We start from the raw sequence: 23,074 nt of genomic DNA, 5'->3' as shown, positions 1-23,074 counted from the left end.
TTCTACACCCCTTGACGCGATTTCGGTTTTCAAGACAAATCCACGTGTTGTCGCGTGGATAAATGATTTAATGCGCTACTTGGCGTCACGCTATCCCGTCTGTCGAAAGCTCCCGCGGCAACCGGAATCTTTTTGTGCGGTCGACTTGCGCGAGGTGGCGGAGGGGTTGCACGACACAAAAGCACGCGTGTAGGTCGATTAAGAATTTATTTAAAAATAAAAACGACCGGTGCTGATTGTGTTAGGCGCACTCGTGACGGATAATACGTCAAGTTTACGAATCGTACAAGTTTCGTGGCCTATACTAGCGGACTATTTGGTGGCGAGGCCACGTGGTGATCCGAGACCGAATTGGTGCCCTCACGAAGCCCTCCACCACCCGACGACAGCCACACGCGTGGAGGGAGCGAGCCTCGCCAACAAGGCGCGCGCAGCGGCCTCTTGTGGACAACACCAACGGGAGTTGTCGTGAGCGCGGGGTGGGAAACCAGGAACGGGATGGTGTGGGGGTGTGCGTGGGGGTGTGCGTGGGGGTGTGTGGGGGTGTGCGTGGGGGTGTGCGTGTGGGAGCGTGTGTGGGGGTGTCTGTGAGGGGGCTAAATAGGCGCGGCACGGGCTAGAGAAGAGATGGAGTGATGTGGCACAGGAGGATGTGGAGCTGAGTGGACTTGCCGATGATTGGTACCAGCGGTGTCAAGATGGCGAATGGCGGTGGTTGTTGTTGTTGTTGTGTGTGATGGTCACTCACCACCTCATGTGCCACAGTGCCTCCCTTCATAGGTGCCACTCGCAACGCAGCACTTGCCCCAACAGTCTCTTACAGGCTACACGGGGGATCTATGTCTTTGTGTGTGTGGCCGGGAGTGGGTTGGGGGGAGGGGGGTGTGCAGGGGGTGGCGGTCCCCCTACGGGGGGGTGTATGTCTTGGGGTCTCCGGGGAAGGGCAGCAGCGGCACGGCGTTCAGGTGGCCCATAAGGAAGATGCTGAGCGTGCCCAGCAGGATAAGGATGCTCATGAGCCAGAAGCAGAGGCGGTCGATGACCTGGCCCATGAGGATCCACTCGTCGTTCTCCTGCAAGGAGAGTGGCGGGGCCCTCGTTAGCTCGACAACACGAGACGGTGGGGGGGGGGGGGGGGGGGGAGAGGGCGCGGTGGCGTGGGGGTGGAAAGGGATGCAGCGGAAAGTGATGGTGTGGATATTCATATTCTCGGTTCTTTCGGTAAAGTCACGTAGATAGAAAATTTAAATAAAATTAAATTAAAATAATAATAACAATAAAAGAAAAAAACACGATTTGGAGGGCTTGCCCCCTCTTTTCTCTCCACCTGATGAAGACCGCTTGTGTTGCGATCGAAACGTCGTTGTGTTTTGCTTTTATTTAAACATTTTAATTTTCGTTTGCTTTTCTATCTGCGTAACTTTACCGAAAAAAAACAAAGAACATGAATTCCTGCAGCCACGAAAGTTTAAAGTCAAAACAATTTGATGGCGTGGGACAATAGCGCACCGACTAACCATACGTTTTTTTATTTTTATCTCACCAGGTAAGGCCCCGCTGAGCTGCTTCGTAAACAACGCGCCAATAAGTTTACTCCTTCAGCCCACCGGCGTGTTGTTGGGGAGTAAATCCACGACAGCTACAATTACTTCTCCAACGGACCGGTGGGCTGCAGGAGTAAACTGATTGGCGCGTTGTCGACGTCACAAAGCTTACTGGCCGTGCCGGTTTGGTGGAGGGTTGCGACACAACATTTATACACTTACAAAAACTTTATCATGAATAATATTGGTACGCAAATGCCTGCTACGTGTTGAAACTGAGCTGCTACGTCGCTCTTTTTCAGAAGCGACCTGACTATCACAAATGACAACAGCTTATCATCATCACGACCATCAGCATCATCAGCGCGTGGAAATTGATAGCATCAGACAAATACTCTGAACGCGTGACGTCCATTCTGCTGAATGTGGAGGGGGGGGGGGGGAGGCATCGGAGAAATATGCGACGCGACCACGGAGGGAGCAGAACACGCAAACTCCAAATATACAGCAGCAGGCGTCGTCAGGGTCGGGATCGAACACACGACCTCCTGCATACCAGGCGAGGTAGTTAACATCTCATAGCCACCCGCAGGTTAGAGATCGTTCCCGAAATGGCGAGTTCTCTTTTAGCGGTGTCCCCGGACCCACGGATACGTTATTAAACATAACATGCAGTCCCCGACTTACGAACACGCCCGACTTACGACCTGAACCGCCCTGCGTTGTGTTATTGTGTTTAACCGTTCCGTTCGGCTTTCCTGCGTAAAACGGTAATACCGACGTAGAAAGCAGCCGCTCTACATTTCCACGCGATAAGCCACTTCGTTGGGTTATCGCTCGTAAGAGACAGGTAGCTTCTGAAAAATAAACTACGTAGCTCAATGGGCTTTACCTGGTGAAATGAAAAAAAACATGTTTTAGTTTTCAGTTTAGTTTAGTGGTCGCCTCGGACGGGGGGAGAGAAGTGGGGGTGGCGGGGTCGGTGACTCACGCTGGCGAGGTCGTTCTGGTCGCGGATGCACTCGAAGATGAACTTGCAGGAGTCGACGATGGAGCGAATCTCCGCTCCGTACTGCGACAGGTTCTTGAAGAGCTCCGGAGTCGTGCCCACGTTCACGCCGTCGGAGCCTGCGCACACCACACACACCACACACACACCACACACACCGCACACACACCACACACACACCACACACACCACACACACCACACACACACCGCACACACCACACACACACCACACACACCACACACACACCACACACACCACACACACACCACACACACACCACACACACACCACACACACACCACACACACACCACACACACCACACACACACCACACACACACCACACACACCACACACACACACCACACACACACCACACACACACACACACACCACACACACCACACACACACCACACACACACCACACACACCACACACACCGCACACACACCACACACACCACACACACCACACACACCACACACACACCACACACACCACACACACACCACACACACACACACACACCACACACACACACACACCACACACACACCACACACACACCACACACACACCACACACACACCACACACACCACACACACCACACACACCACACACACACCACACACACACCGCACACACCACACACACACCACACACACCACACACACACCACACACACACCACACACACCACACACACCACACACACACCACACACACACCACACACACACCACACACACCACACACACACACACACACACCCACACACACCACACACACACACACACCACACACACCACACACACACCACACACACCACACACACACCACACACACCACACACACACCACACACACACACACACACACCACATACACACCACACACACACACACCACACACACCACACACACACACCACACACACACCACACACCCACACACACACCACACACACACCACACACACCACACACACCACACACACACCACACACACCACACACACACCACACACACACCACACACACCACACACACACCACACACACACACACACACACACACACACACACCACACACACACCACACACACACCACACACACCACACACACACCACACACACACCACACACACCACACACACACCACACACACACACCACACACACACACACCACACACACACACACACACACACACACACACCACACACACACCACACACACACCACACACACCACACACACACCACACACACCACACACACCACACACACACACACACACCACACACACACCACACACACACACACACACCACACACACCACACACACACCACACACACCACACACACCACACACACACCACACACACACCACACACACACCACACACACACACACACACACACACACACACACACACACACCACACACACACCACACACACACCACACACACCACACACACACCGCACACACACCACACACACCACACACACACCACACACACACCGCACACACCACACACACACCGCACACACACCGCACACACCACACACACACCACACACACACCACACACACACCACACACACCACACACACACCACACACACACCACACACACACACCACACACACCACACACACACCACACACACACACCACACACACCACACACACCACACACACACCACACACACACACCACACACACCGCACACACCACACACACACACCACACACACCACACACACACACACACACACACACCACACACACCACACACACCACACACACACCACACACACACCGCACACACACCGCACACACACCACACACACACCGCACACACACCGCACACACCACACACACACCACACACACACACACACACACACACACACACCACACACACCACACACACCACACACACACCACACACACACCACACACACACCACACACACACCACACACACACCACACACACCACACACACCGCACACACCACACACACACCGCACACACACCGCACACACACCGCACACACCACACACACACCGCACACACACCGCACACACACCACACACACACCACACACACCACACACACACCGCACACACCACACACACACCGCACACACACCGCACACACACCACACGCACACCACACACACCGCACACACCACACACACACCACACACACCGCACACACACACCACACACACCGCACGCACACCACACGCACGCCGCACGCACCACATGCACACCACACGCACACCGCACACACACCACACACACCACACACACACCACACACAGACCGCACACACACCACACACACACCACACACACACCACACACACCACACACACACCACACACACACCGCACACACCACACGCACACCACACGCACACCGCACGCACCACACGCACCACACGTACTCCACACGCACGCCGCACACAAGTTGTAACAGTGGGGGGCGGGGGGCACATGTTAGCACGGCTGCCTATGTACGGTGCAAAAGAAGTTCAACATACATCTGCCGGTCATCTCACGTCAGTCAACCCACGGCACCTGGCGGGTCTGTCCCGTGACCTCCTGCCAGCAGCGATCCTTCGACATTCAAGTGATAGCCTCGAAGTGCACCTAGCCTGGCACAGGCGCCGTGGTGACGTCACCGCTGCCTGGTTGCTGTTGTTGCTATTATTGTTAACGCTCCACGTGTTCAGCGAGCAGGCAGAGCCTCATCGAGTCTCAAGAACTCTTTGTCAGGAGGCTCCTGCCCAGTGGGAGGAGCACGAGGGAAGGGAGAGAGAAAGAGAACGAATAACGACCACCGTCAACCTCGTCGGGAATCGAACCCAGGCACCACAACCACCATCACCTGGTCGGGAATCGAACCCAGGCACCACAACCACCATCACCTGGTCGGGACTCGAACCTAGGAACCACAACCACCATCACCTTGTCTGGATTCAAACACAGCCACCACAACCACCATCAACCTAGTCGGGATTCGAACCTAGGAACCACAACCACCATCACCTGGTCGGGATTCGAACACAGCCACCACAACCACCATCAACCTCGTCGGGAATCGAACCTAGGAACCACAACCACCATCACCTGGTCTGGATTCGAACACAGCCACCACAACCACCATCAACCTCGTCGGGATTCGAACCTAGGAACCACAACCACCATCACCTGGTCGGGATTCGAACACAGCCACCACAACCACCATCAACCTAGTCGGGATTCGAACCTAGGAACCACAACCACCATCACCTGGTCGGGATTCGAACACAGCCACCACAACTACCATCAACCTCGTCGGGAATCGAACCTAGGAACCACAACCACCATCACCTGGTCTGGATTCGAACACAGCCACCACAACCACCGTCAACCTCGTCGGGAATCGAACCCAGGCACCACAACCACCATCACCTGGTCGGGAATCGAACCCAGGCACCACAACCACCATCACCTGGTCGGGACTCGAACCTAGGAACCACAACCACCATCACCTTGTCTGGATTCAAACACAGCCACCACAACCACCATCAACCTAGTCGGGATTCGAACCTAGGAACCACAACCACCATCACCTGGTCGGGATTCGAACACAGCCACCACAACCACCATCAACCTCGTCGGGAATCGAACCTAGGAACCACAACCACCATCACCTGGTCTGGATTCGAACACAGCCACCACAACCACCATCAACCTCGTCGGGATTCGAACCTAGGAACCACAACCACCATCACCTGGTCGGGATTCGAACACAGCCACCACAACCACCATCAACCTAGTCGGGATTCGAACCTAGGAACCACAACCACCATCACCTGGTCGGGATTCGAACACAGCCACCACAACTACCATCAACCTCGTCGGGAATCGAACCTAGGAACCACAACCACCATCACCTGGTCTGGATTCGAACACAGCCACCACAACTACCATCAACCTCGTCGGGATTCGAACCTAGGAACCACAACCACCATCACCTGGTCTGGATTCGAACACAGCCACCACAACCACCATCAACCTCGTCGGGATTCGAACCTAGGAACCACAACCACCATCACCTGGTCGGGATTCGAACACAGCCACCACAACCACCATCAACCTAGTCGGGATTCGAACCTAGGAACCACAACCACCATCACCTGGTCGGGATTCGAACACAGCCACCACAACTACCATCAACCTCGTCGGGAATCGAACCTAGGAACCACAACCACCATCAACCTCGTCGGGATTCGAACCTAGGAACCACAACCACCATCAACCTCGTCGGGATTCGAACCTAGGAACCCCGCTGTCACCGGCCCCGGCGAGCCTCACCGTTGAGCGCCCCGGTGAGACCGTGGCGCTGCCGCTGCCGCTCGAACATGAGCTCGCTGCGCGGCTTCCTCATCATGTACTCCTCGGCCTTCACCATGAGGCCCAGCGAGCTGCGCCGTCGCGGCCGCCCGTCCCCGGCCATCGGAGGGCCACCCGGCCAGCCCAGCTCGGCCTCCGGCTCCGGCTCGCCGGCGCTCTCCTCGGCGATCATCCGCAGCAGACGCGGCAGCAGCTCGATGAAGATCTGCGGGGCGAGGGGGGTGGGGGTTGAGATGCACATTTGGGGTTGCCACCCGTTGCTGGGTTGATGTTTTTTTGGTGTGCGCCAGGATAGCGATCGAGTGCGGTGAGCGGGCGCCGCTGTGGTGAGATGTTGACTGGCTCGCCTGGTCCGCAGGAGGTTGTGGGCTCGGTCCCGACCCTGACGCCTGTTGTAATATTTGGAGTTTGCGGTTTCTCTCTCATCATCATCACGGTGGCTAGGAGATGTTGACTCCCTCGCCTGGTCCACAGGAGGTCGTGGGTTATATCCCGACCCTTACACCTGCTGTATATTTGGAGTTTGCGGTTTCTCTCTCATCATCACGGTGGCTAGGAGATGTTAACTCCCTCGCCTGGTCCACAGGAGGTCGTGGGTTATATCCCGACCCTTACACCTGCTGTATATTTGGAGTTTGCGGTGTCTCTCTCTCACCATCATCATCACGGTGGCTAGGAGATGTTAACTCCCTCGCCTGGTCCACAGGAGGTCGTGGGTTATATCCCGACCCTTACACCTGTTCTATATTTGGAGTTTGCGGTTTCTCTCTCATCATCATCACGGTGGCTAGGATATGTTAACTACCTCGCCTGGTCCACAGGAGGTCGTGGGTTATATCCTGACCCTTACACCTGCTGTATATTTGGAGTTTGCGGTTTCTCTCTCATCGTCACGGTGGCTAGGAGATGTTAACTACCTCGCCTGGTCCACAGGAGGTCGTGGGTTATATCCCGACCCTTACACCTGTTGTATATTTGGAGTTTGCGGTGTCTCTCTCTCACCATCATCATCACGGTGGCTAGGAGATGTTAACTCCCTCGCCTGGTCCACAGGAGGTCGTGGGTTATATCCCGACCCTTACACCTGTTCTATATTTGGAGTTTGCGGTTTCTCTCTCATCATCATCACGGTGGCTAGGAGATGTTAACTACCTCGCCTGGTCCACAGGAGGTCGTGGGTTATATCCCGACCCTTACACCTGTTCTATATTTGAAGTTTGCGGTTTCTCTCTCTCTCCTCGTGGTCGCGTGGATTTTTCTCCGGGCCCTCCGGTTATCCCCTCCATGTTTAGACTCGACGTCACGCGTTCAGAGTATTTGGCTGCTATGAATTTCCACGTGATGAGCTTTCACTCGCGAGAGCCAGGCCGCTTCTGAATAAGTGCTACACAGCTCCGTGGGCCTTGCAACTGGTAAAATAAAACTTTTCGGTTTAGTTTAGTGAGGTAGCTACTATCCTGGGGCATTGGTCAGTCTCCCCGGGAGTGATGGGTGAGTGATGGGTGAGTGATGGGTGAGTGAGTCGTGGGTGATGGGTGAGTGATGGGTTAGTGATGGGTGAGTGAGTCGTGGGTGATGGGTGAATGATGGGTGAGTGATGGGTGAGTGAGTCGTGGGTGATGGGTGAGTGATGGGTGAGTGAGTCGTGGGTGATGGGTGAGTGATGGGTGAGTGATGGGTGAGTTATGGGTGAGTTAGTCGTGGGTGATGGGTGAGTGGTGGGTGAGTGATGGGTGAGTTAGTCGTGGGTGATGGGTGAGTGATGGGTAAGTGATGGGTGAGTGAGTCGTGGGTGATGGGTGAGTGATGGGTGAGTGAGTCGTGGGTGATTGGTGAGTGATGGGTGAGTGATGAGTGAGTGATGGGTGAGTGAGTCGTGGGTGAGTGATGGCTGAGTGATGGGTGAGTTATGGGTGAGTTAGTCGTGAGTGATGGGTGAGTGATGGGTGAGTGATGGGTGAGTGAGTCGTTGGTGATTGGGTTTGTGACCTGTCCTGCCAGTATCAAAGTATGAAAAAGTAAGAATATGTTTTACCCTTCCTGGCAACAAAACAGGCCTGAAGATATCCAAACGCCAAATATATAAAACCTTTGCAAGGAATCAAGTCGGCATTAAGCACACACACTACTCTGTGGTGAACATGCATATACAGGGTGCTTACATATTTTGTTAGACACTTCTGAGATTTTGCAACAACACCACGTGACATGCGCTGCTGGAGACCATCTGGATAAGATTCCAGTCACGTGTTGACAACGATGCCGAACAAGTTGGAGACTCATTGTATTTATGGAGATATTAACATTACATTTGTTATCATTTTGATTTAAAGCTTTCGTGACTGCAGGGATTAAAATTCTTAGTTCTTTCGGTAAAGTCACGTAGAAGGGAAACAATAAAATAATAAAAATATAAAACAATAAAATTATCACGACGCTTCGTCTGCAACACAAGCAATCATCATCAGGTGTGAAAACCACAGCAAGAACATTTGTGGTTTTCACACCTGATGATGATTGCTTGTGTTGCAGTCGAAACGTCGTGAGAATTTTATTGTTTTATATTTTTATTATTTTATTGTTTCCCTTCTACGTGACTTTACCGAAAGAACCAAGAATATTTGCTATCATGTTACAGTGCATTATCCGTTATTTTTCCATTAAAAACCATTGTCCCATGTAGGTGTGAACATTGTTTTGAAGCACGCTGTATTTCCACAGCATGTTTGTATGCATGTTCAAGTACCGTGTGCTGTTAATGCAGTACTTGATTCCTTGCAAAAGGTATCGATTTGGTGTTTGAACATCTTAACACCTCCTGCTTTATAGCCAGAAAGGGTAAAATCTATCCTTATTTTTCCATAACCTGTTAAAGGTTACACGGGTGATCTTCCCTTTATGAGTGTGTGTGGAGTTTGTACATTCTATTTCCCTCCGTTCCACGTGAGTTTCCTCCGGGTTTTCCCATTACCCTCCTCCCATAGCTAAACCCACACCGACGGTGGAACTGCAATCGGGCAAAAAAACATCCCAAAGCCGAAGAGCGATTACCTGCCAAATCAATGACTCTATTTTGGATCATACAGCAGCAGGAGCAATATCCCACCCACCCCTGCCCCCACCTCCCCCACCACTACAAAAAACTTGGCAGGATCCTCCTGAGCAGCGAACCTTGAGACTCGGCGCGGCTGTCGCGGGTGAGCGAGCGTAGGGGGCTCACCTCTCGGGTGCGCTGGGACATGCTGTGAGTGTTGGGGGTCCGCAGGGACACGTTGAGGACCACCACGCAGTTGGCCACGATGATGACCACAACGATCATCTTGAACATGAGGTACCTTGAAGGGTGGAAGGAGCGGGCGGGGGCGGGGGGGGAGGGGGCAACACACAAAGTGCACCCATTTGTGAGTGACGTAACAAGAGAAATCGATTTACAAAGTGCACCCATTTGTGAGTGACGTAACAAGATAACTCGATTTACAAAGTGCACCCATTTGTGAGTGACGTAACAAGAGAAATCGATTTACAAAGTGCAACCATTTGTGAGTGACGTAACAAGAGGAATCAATTTACAAAGTGCACCCATTTGTGAGTGACGTAACAAGAGAAATCGATTTACAAAGTGCACCCATTTGTGAGTGACGTAACAAGAGAAATCGATTTACAAAGTGCACCCATTTGTGAGTGACGTAACAAGAGAAATCGATTTACAAAGTGCACCCATTTGTGAGTGACGTAACACGAGAAATCGATTTACAAAGTGCACCCATTTGTGAGTGACGTAACAAGAGAAATCGATTTACAAAGTGCACCCATTTATGAGTGACGTAACAAGAGAAATGGATTTACAAAGTGCGCCCATTTGTGAGTGACGTAACAAGAGAAATCGATTTACAAAGTGCACCCATTTGTGAGTGACGTAACAAGAGAAATCGATTTACAAAGTGCACGCATTTGTGAGTGACGTAACAAAAGAAATCGATTTACAAAGTGCACCCATTTGTGAGTGACGTAACAAGAGAAATCGATTTACAAAGTGCACCCATTTGTGAGTGACGTAACAAGAGAACTCGATTTACAAAGTGCACCCATTTGTGAGTGACGTAACAAGAGAACTCGATTTACAAGGTGCACCCATTTGTGAGTGACGTAACAAGAGAACGCGATTTACAAGGTGCACCCATTTGTGAGTGACGTAACAAGATAACTCGATTTACAAAGTGCACCCATTTGTGAGTGACGTAACAAGAGAACTCGATTTACAAAGTGCACCCATTTGTGAGTGACGTAACAAGAGAAGTCGATTTACAAAGTGCACCCATTGGAACTGTGACAGCAAAGCCCAGAGCACTCGTAGCTGGCACGCAAGCAGTAGCAGCAGGAGCAGTCGTCGTAAGCCACACCCGTAGCGGGAGGTGTACTGGATGTGGTGTGCTGGGTGCGGACATAACATTTTAGTCCTTCGGCAAAGACTTAAAATTGGGGAAACAATATTTTTCCCATCACGATGCTTGGTCCTGGAATGGTTGAGAGACGATTTAAGAACTAGAGAAGGGGGCACCGCTGTCTGATTCCAAAGCTCCGATAGAAGAAAAAATGTCATTGGCCATTGTAATTATGTTTTTAATTTTTGATTTAAAGCTTTCGTGACTGCAAGGATTCATCTTCTTTGGTTCTTTCGGTAAAGTCACGTAGAATGAGAAAAAAATAATAAATTGATAAAATAAAATAACGCAATAATATTCTCACGACGTTTCGGCCACAACACAAGCGGCCTTGTGTTTCGGCCACAACACAAGCGGCCTTGTGTTGTGGCCGAAACGTCGTGAGAATATTATTGTGTTATTTTATTTTATCAATTTATTATTTTATTCTCATTCTACGTGACTTTATGTTTTTAATGTTTTGTATTGCGCTATTTCGTATTGTGCGTGTGTATGCGGTGTGGTGATTTATTTTTGCTGACTTTTTGCAAGGGTTCCTGTCGCAAAAGAGGGTTTTCACCCTCAAGGTTTTTATTTTACCGGGTTAAATAAAGGTGAAAAGTAAATGGGGGGGGGGGGGGGGGTGGCGTTACAAACCGGGACGCGTGAGTAACTTGCGGAGTATTTATTTATTTGTGTGAGGTGGGGGGGGATTTGGACCGTGACGTCGGCACACGTGGCGTCGGTCTTCGAACGACGCCACGGGATCGTCGGCGACGTCCACTGCGAGCGGGGAGCGGACGGCGTGCAACCCGCAGCATTTACGGTCGCGACGGTGGCTATGAGATGTTAACTACCTCGCCCGGTGTACAGGAGGTCGTGGGTTCGATCCCGACCCTGACGCCTGCTGCTGCTGTATATTTGGAGTTTGCGTGTCTCTCTCTCTCCCTCATCATCATCATCATCACGGTGGCTATGAGATGTTAACTACCTCGCCTGGTGTACAGGAGGTCGTGGGTTCGATCCCGACCCTGACGCCTGCTGCTGCTGTATATTTGGAGTTTGCGTGTCTCTCTCTCCCTCATCATCATCATCACGGTGGCTATGAGATGTTAACTACCTCGCCTGGTGTACAGGAGGTCGTGGGTTCGATCCCGACCCTGACGCCTGCTGCTGTATATTTGGAGTTTGCGTGTCTCTCTCTCCCTCATCATCATTATAACGGTGGCTATGAGATGTTATCTACCTCGCCTGGTGTACAGGAGGTCGTGGGTTCAATCCCGACCCTGACGCCTGGTGCTGTATATTTGGAGTTTGCGTGTCTCTCCCTCATCATCATCATTATCACGGTGGCTAGGAGATGTTAGCTACCTCGCATGGTGTACAGGAGGTCGTGGGTTCAATCCCGACCTTGACGCCTGGTGCTGTATAGTTGAAGTTTGCGTGTTTCTCTCTCTCATCATCATCATCTCGGTGGCTATGAGATGTTAACTTCCTCGCCTGGTATACAGGAGGTCGTGGGTTCGATCCTGACCCTGACACCTGCTGTATATTTGGAGTTTGTGGTGTTTCTTTCTCTCTCTCTCTCCCCCCCCCCCCCCGTGGTGGTAGCGTGGATTATTTTTTCCCGAGTCCTCCGGTTTTCATCCCCTCCGCATTTAGAATTAACATCGCGCGGTCTAGAGAATTTGGCGGCTATAAATGTGCACGTGATGATAAGCCCACTTCGTTGAGCTGTCCTTTGTAGCCGGCTTGCTTCTAAAAAAATAAGCTAATAGATAAATGGGGCAATAGCTGATGAAATAAAAACACAGCTTAGTTTTATTAGCACAGGGTGCTTCAAATTTTTTTTTAACACTTCGGGGAATTTTCAATACCACGAAGAAATGTGCCTCCGGGCTCTGGAAACCACCGGGAGAAGATTCCAGGCAATGCGTTGACAATGATGGCGATCAAGTGGATTCTCTTTTGACTTTTTAAAAGTTATTAATATAACATTTGTTATCTTGTTACAGTGGATTAGCCGTTCTTATTACATTAAAAACGATAGTCCCATGTAAGTGTTACTAATTTTTTGAAGCTCTCTTTATATACAGGGTGTTTGAAAACGATGGACCTGATTTGAAATCGCTATACTGTATCTCTGCATCCACGAACCGCCCATAAATGAAACTCTTACCACTTGAAAGGGCGGGGCATAGAGAGGGCGGGGCATGCAGAGGGCGGAGCATAGAGAGGGTGGGGCATAGAGAGGGCGGGGCATATAGAGGGCGGGGCATAGAGAGGGCCGGGCATAGAGTTTCAAATGATTACCGCGAGACGCCTCTCCTAGCGCACAAACAGCCCCTAGCCTCAGTCATTCTCTAGATGGTGACCCCAGTGCACAAACAGCCCCTAGCCTCAGTCATTCTCTAGATGGTGACCCCCAGTGAACACAAACAGCCCCTAGCCTCAGTCATTTTCTAGATGGTGACCCCAGCGCACAAACAGCCCCTAGTCTCAGTCACTCTCTAGATGGTGACCCCAGCACACAAACAGCCCCTAGCCTCAGTCATTCTCTAGATGGTGACCCCAGCGCACAAACAGCCCCTAGTCTCAGTCATTCTCTAGAAGGTGACCCCAGCGCACAAACAGCCCCTAGTCTCAGTCACTCTCTAGATGGTGACCCCAGCACACAAACAGCCCCTAGCCTCAGTCATTCTCTAGATGGTGACCCCAGCGCACAAACAGCCCCTAGTCTCAGTCACTCTCTAGATGGTGACCCCAGCGCACAAACAGCCCCTAGCCTCAGTCACCCTCTAGATGGTGACCCCAGTGCACAAACAGCCCCTAGCCTCAGTCATTCTCTAGATGGTGACCCCAGCGCACAAACAGCCCCTAGTCTCAGTCATTGGCAAGATGGTGACCCCCGCAAACACAAGGGGCGTTTTGCGTTCTGCAGTTCGGCAAGACTGAATCCGTAATTGCGGTGCAGCTTGCGTTTCAACGGCGTTTTGGCATTGATACACCACTGTCAAAGAGCGTTCGTCGTTGGTACCGACAGTTTGAGGAATCGGGCTGCTGTTGATGTAAGGGGCAGAGCACAGGGCGTCCACGCACGTCAGAGGGAAACCTGAGATGAGAGGCGTTTGGGGCGAATTCAACTATCGTCTCGATGTTGTCCATACAGCAGGAGGAGGGCACATAGAGCATTTATAAAATGTTTAGTAAAACTTGATAACTCATTAAACCGTTTGTAACTTTTCGTGTAATTGTAACATGTTGCAATCGTTAAATATACTGCTTTGAAATTGGTTCCATAGTTTTCAAACACCCTGTATATATTTTTGCACTCCTATCGTGATTGTGTACTGTTTGTTGTTGTAACCTTCTGACCCCGTGCCCCCCCTTACTGGACATCCGTAAAAGAAGAGCTTCATGGCTCATCGGATTCCTCTTACAGTATAAATCAATATTCTGACTGTGATATCTTGTGGGAACGGGGGCAGCCGTACTTAGCGATGAGTGGGACATCTTGAGATGTCTCGGGAACTTTCTTGGAGATCAGGATGAGGAACACAGTCTGCCCCAGCAGCACCATAATGGACAAAGTGATCTTCTGTCCACCGGCTGTAGGAGGAAAAGACAAAGACAAAGATCCCCCGTGTAGCCTTAACAGACTGTCGGAGCAAATGCTGTTAGCGAGCAGCACCTATGAAGGCTGACACGATGCCACATGAGGGAGTGGGTGGCCAGCACCACGCCCGGCCGCCTTTGTCTCCCCAGTGGCACCAGTGGCAATGTTTACACACAATCGCAACAGCTACTAATTTAAGGCTGAGTCGACTGAGGGGATGCCCAGGACCGGTTCACACATGCACACTCACACACAAAGACAAATATACCCCGTATAGCCTTACCAGACTGTTGGGGCAAGTGCTGTTAGCGAGCACCTATGAATGCCGGCACGGCACACGAGGGGGTGGGTGGCCAAGCACCACGCCCGACCGCCTTTGTTTCCCCAGTGGCGGTGTTTACACACCGCACCAGGTATTAATTTGAGGCTGAGTCGACCTAGGGGAGGCGCAGGACCAGTTCAGATAATCGTCACCGGCGTTGGTGGCCGTGAGCGGGGAATCGGACTCGGACCACCGGGTTCGCACCGCAGTGCGCTAACCGCTGCACCACCGCTCCCGACACACGCGCACACAGACATGCACGCACACACGTGCACACGCGCGCACGCCGGACACTCACGCGCCGAGCGGGCGGGCGGGCGCGCGCGCGCGCACCTTTGCCAGGTAGGAAGTAGACGAGGATGGCCAGGCAGGAGGTGAGCACGCAGGGCAGGATGATGTTGATGACGTAAAAGAGGGGCTTCCTCTTGATGATGAGGAAGTAGGTGACCTGCTGGTACTCAAGGTCCTCCGGCTGGAACCGCTCGTTGGTGATCTTCTTGGCCGGGCGGTGGCGGATTGACCACTCCCCGTTCTCTGTGGCGGGCGGGCGGGGGGGGGGGTACGGCGGGGGAGGCGGACGTCGTCCCTGAGCGAGACCCCCACCCCACCACCACCACCACGACTCTTCCCCCCCCCCCCTCCAAAGACAAAGTATAGCCTTGGCAGAATGTTGGGGTAAGTGGTGTTAGCTTGTAGCAGCTATGAAGGCCGGCATGGCACGCGAGGGGTGGGTGGCCAGCACCACGCCCGGCCGCCTTTGTCTCCCGAGTGCCGATGTTTACCCACCGTGCCAGGTTCTCTTTTTTTTCAGGTTGAGTCGATCTAGGCAGGGACCAGGTCCGATTCAGATGATTGTCACCGGTGTTGGCCTTGAGCAGGAATCGAACTCGGGTCGCCAGATTAACCGCTACGCCGCCCACCCCCCACCCCGTCACCCCCCCCCCCCCGCTCCATCCCCCCTTCCTCTCTCTACCCCCACCCCGTGCCCACTACCCCCCCCCCCCTTGAACCCAGGTTAGTAAGGCCACGGTGTACAGAGAGATTCAATACGAGTGAGGCATCTCCGATGAGCACGTTTGGATACGTTACGGTGGTGCGAAGGACGCACAAGCCATTCGTTAGTAAGGCGTCCGTTAGTGAGGTAGTGTTTTTTTTAGTAAGGCATCTTCAGCCAGGCGTTTGTTTCACGTGAATATTAGTGTGGCGTTAGTAAGGGGCGCGTTAGTAAGGGATGCGTTAGCAAGCGACGGGTTAGTAAGGGATGGGTTGGTAAGGGATGCGTTAGTAAGGGGGTGCATTAGTAAGGGGTGCATTAGGAAGGGTTGGGTTAGTAAGGGTTGCATTAGTAAGGGTTAGGGTTAGTAAGGCTCCTTTTGGCATTGCGGGTAATAGGGCGCGCGCTAGTCAGGCGGTGTTTTCGCATGGTGCGGAGTTGATCTCCCACACGGGGGATCTCCAATGCGGCAGGCCACAAAGGGGTAAGCGCTTGCACGAGGCTGGTGGCGGCGCGGGACCTGTGAAGGCCTCCGGGTCGATGTGAATCCACTCGACGGTGGCGTTGTCCTCCAGCGTGAGCACCAGGTTGATCTCCTTGGAGCTGAACGTCTGCGACCTGCTCACAGGAGCGCCGACGAGGGCGGACTGATCAGGGTCCAGTCAGTCAGGATGATAATCAGTGTCTAGTCAGTCATGGGACATATCAGGGTCCAGTCAGTCAGGGGACTAATCAGGGCCCAGTCAGTCATGAAACTAATCAGGGTCTATGGATCTCTATACGAGTCTATGGAACGCTGTGTGAGTCTATGGGCTTCTGTGTGAGTATATGGGCCTCTGTCTGAGTCTCTGGGTCTTTGTGTGAGTCTGTGGGTCTCTGTGTGAGTCTATGGGCTTCTGTGTGAGTCTATGGAGCGCTGTCTAAGTTTATGGAGCTCTATGTAAGTGTATTGGTCTCTGTAGGAGTCTTTGGGTCTTTGTGTGCGTCTATGGAGTTCTGTCTAAGTCTATGGAGCGCTATGTAAGTTTATTGGTCTCTGTGTGGGTCTAGGGATCTCTGTTTAAGTATGTGGGTCTCTGAGTCGATGTACAGTATGTATGTTGAACTTCTTTTGCACCAACCATATTCAGCCAATCGTGCTAATCACAGTAGTGGGGGCCGGGGGGGGAAGGATGATTAAACTAAACACAGCAAACGAGGTAATACAGGTACTCCTCTACTTACAAACATTCAACCTACGAACATTCAGACATAGGTACAAACCTCGTCCGTATGTCCAGTTGCCTGTTCGGACCGAGAGACGTAAATTCAACCGCCGTGCAATAGTTGGCGGCGGTGGTGGAATCTACGTCTGCAGAACGTGAAGATCCAGTGGCATCTACAGCTACAGGAGATCATATATCTTTTAAAGCCGTTCCCCCGTGTTTAGTGTTCACGCCGTTACAACGCGTTTTGCAAATCGACAGGGGGGGGGGGGGGTGGGTAAAAGTTGGACTTTACGAACAAATCGACTCACGAAACAGACTTCTGGAAACCTAACTCGTTTTGCAGGCAGGGAAGCCAACCGCATCTTTCCGTCGTCGTCGTCGTCGTCACCTGAATATGAGCGAGCAGTTCTGCCAATCGAAGGGGAAGTAGGTGACCACGATGGAGCAGGGGCTGCGGTAGATGGCGGGAGGCAACCAGTACACGAGGCCCCAGGGATATATGAGCACGTTGACGAAGAGGGTGATCTCGAATTGGCCGTCGACGCTGCACGCACGCGCGCACAGCCACACACGACACGCGTAGATGCCGCCGTCACGGATAACAAATAATAACGATGGCGGTGGTGGTGGTGTTCATTATAAATTATGAACATTTGTAACTCTCGCCCGCCAGCCCGAAGTCTGTCCCCACGACAAGTATAGTTTCAAGATGTGGGGCAGATTGTGGTGGGGAGGTGGTGGTGGAGAGATGGAGCGAGGTGCACGGACAGCCGTGCCCCCCCCCTCCCCCCCTACTTGTTCTCCAGCACGATGTCGGGCAGCCACACCATCTTCGAGGGCACGCGAATGATGTCGATGCCCCCATACTCGGTCTCGTCCCACTTGAGCCGCTCGTCCACCCATTGCTGATGGGGATAACGGTGGAGGGGGGGGGGGGTGGAGGTTGACGGAGGTCAGAGCCGAATGACGACCAGGCCGGGAAACTCCCAACTCGAGGATTTCCTGAAGACCCAAACAGGAACAGGAGGAGGTGGTGGTGGGTTTCACCACAACTCTCAAACGCACAACCAGTGTGCTGAAGCGGTAACGAATTGTCAAGTTGTTTTCACGACGGTGGCGATGATGTTGATGTCGGAATTACACACGTGGGTGTGCGCAGAGATAATTGCTACTCACCAGCTCAAGCCACACGTTTGTTGTCAAAATCTCATCTCGCTCTTTCTGTGAACACAAAGACAAAGGCCAAGTTCCCCCGTGTAGTCTGAACAGACCATTTGGGGTAAGTGCTGCCCGTGAACGCCGATGAAGGCCGGCACGGCACACGACTACGTGGGTAGCCAGCACCACGCCAGGCCCCAGTGCCGATGCTGACACACAGCACCAAGTAGTCAGTTAAGGCTGAAGCGATCTAGGGAGAGGTCCGGGAACGGTTCGGGTAGTCATCACGACGTTGGCCGCGAGCGGGAACGGAGCTCAAGTCGTGCAGGTTCGTAGCGCTGATGATCGGAGTGATGTCCAGATGTCTCAAGGATCTCGCAAGCTCCTCACACAATCCAGCCTGGTTAAACTCACGATGGGAGCATGGGCAGGCCAGCCTGGACGTTTCAAACCAGCGCAGATCGGGTAGGACTGATCAGGGTCCAGGCAGCTGGGTGAGACTGATCAGGGTTGAGGTAGTCGGGTGGGGCTGATCAGGGTCCAGGTAGTCAGGTGGGACTGATCAGGGTCTAGGAAGTGGGGTGAGACTGATCAGGGTTCAGGCAGCTGGGTGGGACTGATCAGGGTCCAGGCAGCTGGGTGGGACTGATCAGGGTTCAGGCAGCTGGGTGAGACTGATCAGGGCCCAGGCAGCTGGGTGAGACTGATCAAGGTCAAGGCAGTCGCGTGGGACAGATCAGGGTCCAGGCAGCTGGGTGGGACTGATTAGGGCCCAGGCAGCTGGGTGGGATTGATCAGGGCCCAGGCAGTCGGGTGGGACTGATCAGGGTCCAGGCAGTTGGGACTGATCAGCAGAGAAAAGGGAGGGCATGACTGTGGCCAAGAAGACCGGAATCTTCGTGCGGAGCGATAGGCCAGGTAGCTTCCACACAGCAGCGTTACGCAGCCGATGAAAAGATAATGCGGCCAGACTGATTCGGAGTGAGACCTCCATTGCCAGTCTGGGGATGGCCATAAGCTCACTACCCCATCATTCATGGGGAGTGGAGGGGGGGTCGAGTGTTTGATCACATAAAATACCCAGGCAGGTGTTTCGTTTTTTGTGGTACTGATGGTAAGGCCCCATCTCTTAATAGCACATTCGTGGATATGCACACACACTCTGCAGAACAGGGTTACAACATACAAACTCCACTCACACTCTGCAGAACAGAGGTACAACATACAAACTCTACGCACAAATGCGCCCGAGTAGGGAATCGAACCGAGGAACTTCTCGCTACGAGACGTAAGCATCACTGCTGCGGCGCCACCACTACAACTACCACCACTACCACCACTACCACCACCGTTACCATCACCACCATTACCACCACCACTACCGCCACCACTATCACCACCACTACCACCACCACCACTATCACCACCACTATCACCACCACCACTACAACCACTACTACCACCACCACTACCACCAACACTACCACGACCACTACCACCACTACAACCACTACTACCACCACCACTACCACCACCACTACCACCAACACTACCACGACCACTGCCACCACCACTATCACTACTACCACCACCACTACCACCACTACCACCACCACTACTACCACCGCTACCACCACCACCACCGCCCGGCGTTGGCGATGCCAACGTTTCGGCATGAGCTCACCAGCGAGATGAGATTGGTGAGCGTCATCTTGACCAGCACGTCGATCACCGTGTCCTGGGTGCTAACCGGGCGCGTCGCCTTCTGGTAGCCGGTCATGAGGTCTTTGAACAGTCGCGCTTCTTGGTTCTCGCCACTCACGAGCAGTGCTGCACACAGAGAGGCATCTCTTACACTCTCTGTGTGCATGCAGAGAGAGAGAGCGCAATATTCAGCCAGGTGGCTCACTATGAAAATTTAAATTGTTTAGATGGCAGTCGCGTGCGAGGGGATAAGGAACGGGTGGTCACGGTAGAGGGGGGCCTAGGGGATAGGGGAGGGGTAGGGGAGGTGGTCACGGTAGAGGGGGGCCTAGGGGATGGGGAAGGGGTAGGGGAGGTGGTCACGGTAGAGGGGTGCCTAGGGGATAGGGGAAGGGGTAGGGGAGGTGGTCAGGGTATAGGGGGGCCTAGGGAATAGTGAGGGGGTAGGGGAGGTGGTCACGGTAGAGGGGTGTCTAGGGGAGGGGGTAGGAGAGGTAGTCACGGTATAGGAGTATCTAGGGGATTGGAGAAGGGGTAGGGAAGGTGGTCACGGTATAGGGGTGTCTAGGGGATAGTGAGGGGGTAGGGGAGGTGGTCACGGTATAGGGGTGCCTAGGGGAGGGAGTAGAGGGGGTGGTCACGGTGGAGGGGTGCCTAGGGCATAGGGAGGGGGTGGAGGTGCGGGAGGAGGGAGGAGGGAAAATGAAGGGGCGACGGCGTCTCAAACTGGAGATGCAATCTCAGGCGCAGGCAGCAGGTAATGGGGTGGCTGGGCACGCGCGCGATCTCCGGGTGCGGCAGTCTAAAAACAACTGCCACTCCCTCGCCCCTCATCGTCGAAGTACGTCCACCCGCAATGCACCGCGTGGAGGGGGGTGGGGGCGGTGACTCCAGGCACTTCCAAGAAGTATCCCCAACGTGGAAGAGTAGGCCAAAAGCACTCGAGAGAGAGGGGATGGGGTTTGGGAGGGGGGGGGGGAGCTGTCGAGGACTCCCGATAGCTCAGGCGACTTTCCCCCAGCAGTGGCGTCCGAAGGCCGTTGCAGTGCTGCGCCTTTACCCCGCTGGAACCGGATCAGTCCCGCCGAGTTCATTAGCGCAGACTTCGAGTTCAGAGCCAGAATGTTTATTATGTCGACTGCAGGAGGAATCCGAAGAGCTAATAAGCTCTTTTGTCTCAGCTGCTCAGTCGGGGGCACGGGGTAAGAACGTTACAACAACAAACGATTACGTAAACACGATAGTGGTGCCAAGTACAGGAAAAGTAAACAAATCGCCCAACACCACAAACACAAAAAAACAACATTAAACCATCCCCATCCTACCAGGCTAAAGGCCACCGAGGTGTTCACTTATTTTTGCAGAAGCGACCTGGCCACAGATGATAGCTCAAAGAAGGCGGCCCCATCATTCGGACATTTATAGCATGAAAATCATCTGGGTCATCACATTGCGCGTGTCTCAATGTGGAGGTGGGAAAACCGGAGTTCGATATCCGACCACGGCTGACATCGGTGCAAAAAGTGATTACGTAACCCGTTCCGCTCTTCCTCTCGAACAACCTGCGGTGACCAGCGTGGTGAAGTATGGTTAAGACAAAATCCTTAACTTGAGTACAGCACTGCACTACTTTGTAGGGAAGTCAAAAGAGTGGTTATCCTGTGGATAGCCTCGCCCCCGCCATAGGAATGTGGAATTCCCATCACTGGCTGAGGGCTGTGACCAGTAGATGAGCTCCCGCCTCCATGTGGATCATTTGACCAGAAAATCAGTTTTTATTAACAAGGACAAAGAGTCCCCGTGTAGCCTGTAACAGATTGTTGGGGCAAGTGCTGCGAAGCGAGTAGCACCTACGAAGGCCGGTACGGCACGCGAGGGGGTGGGTGGCCACCACCACGCCCGGCCGCCTTTGTCTCCCGAGTGGCGATGTTTACTACACAACCGCACCAGGTACTCATTTGAGGCTGAGTCGACCTAGGGGAGGCCCAGGGACGGGTATCGCTCAACGACTATCAACAACAACAACTCACACACAACAACAACACATTTCGCCTCCGATTAGCACGGTTGGCCTAAGTACGGTACGAAAGAATCGCGCGCGACGCCCGGTTAAAGACGCACGCGCTCCGTGGAGTCTCAACGCGAGTCGAGTCGATGCGAGGAGTTCGTTACCCGCGGGATGGCCGATCGCCCAGATCATCATCATCATCAGCAACAGAGGCTCCATCTCCCGTGTGTTTTCACGACCGCGAGAGGCGAGGCGATGGCTTCTCTGTCTCTCTGTCTCTCTGCCTGTGGCACGGGGGTATATTTAGAATTGACAGACACCGTTACCCGAACACAGTAGGGGGGACGTGCGATCTTACCACCCCCACCACCACCACCCAGCCATCTCCCCCCTCCCTCCACCACCACTCGAGCCCAAAACACTTTGAGTCGACAGTCGCAGCTGTCTCTGTGATAACGGACACGCGGCCTGTGTGTGAATGGGGTTTACATCAGTCGGCTGTTGCCCGAACCGAAACGGACGTTTTGGAGTTTGTTTCATCGATGGCCGGGTAAACCGGTTGCTGATTAGACACTGAATGTCAAAACCGGTTCAGTTTATGTGTGTTGAGCCGATGGTCCAAGCATTTTTTGACACTGCTGATGAGACACTGAATGTCAAAACCGACCCAGAGCTTTTCTCGTATT

At 53.1% G+C, this 23,074-nt stretch overlaps 1 protein-coding gene across 1 annotated transcript; it reads right to left on the bottom strand.

Annotated features, from left to right (window-relative positions):
- Window positions 1-190: 190 nt before the first annotated feature.
- On the bottom strand, window positions 191-22,701 carry LOC116954513 (acetylcholine receptor subunit gamma-like). The gene is made up of 12 exons (XM_032975079.2): window positions 22,553-22,701; window positions 20,361-20,506; window positions 18,695-18,739; window positions 18,314-18,423; window positions 17,907-18,062; window positions 16,831-16,928; window positions 15,650-15,850; window positions 14,873-14,987; window positions 10,178-10,292; window positions 6,919-7,162; window positions 2,536-2,672; window positions 191-1,073 (listed from the first exon to the last, which is right to left on the bottom strand). Exons 1-12 carry the CDS (start codon window positions 22,605-22,607, stop codon window positions 906-908), a joined length of 1,590 nt encoding a protein of 529 aa, XP_032830970.1. The 5' UTR covers window positions 22,608-22,701; the 3' UTR covers window positions 191-905.
- Window positions 22,702-23,074: the final 373 nt, after the last annotated feature.

The sequence above is a fragment of the Petromyzon marinus genome, chromosome 55 (assembly GCF_048934315.1).
Source record: "Petromyzon marinus isolate PM22_M1 ecotype Great Lakes invasive population chromosome 55, UKy_Petmar_22M1.pri1.0, whole genome shotgun sequence".
In the NCBI taxonomy this organism is placed as follows: Eukaryota; Metazoa; Chordata; class Hyperoartia; order Petromyzontiformes; family Petromyzontidae; genus Petromyzon; species Petromyzon marinus.
The sequence above is the reverse complement of the archived record's forward strand: the minus strand, read 5'-3'. Positions and strand labels throughout refer to the sequence as shown.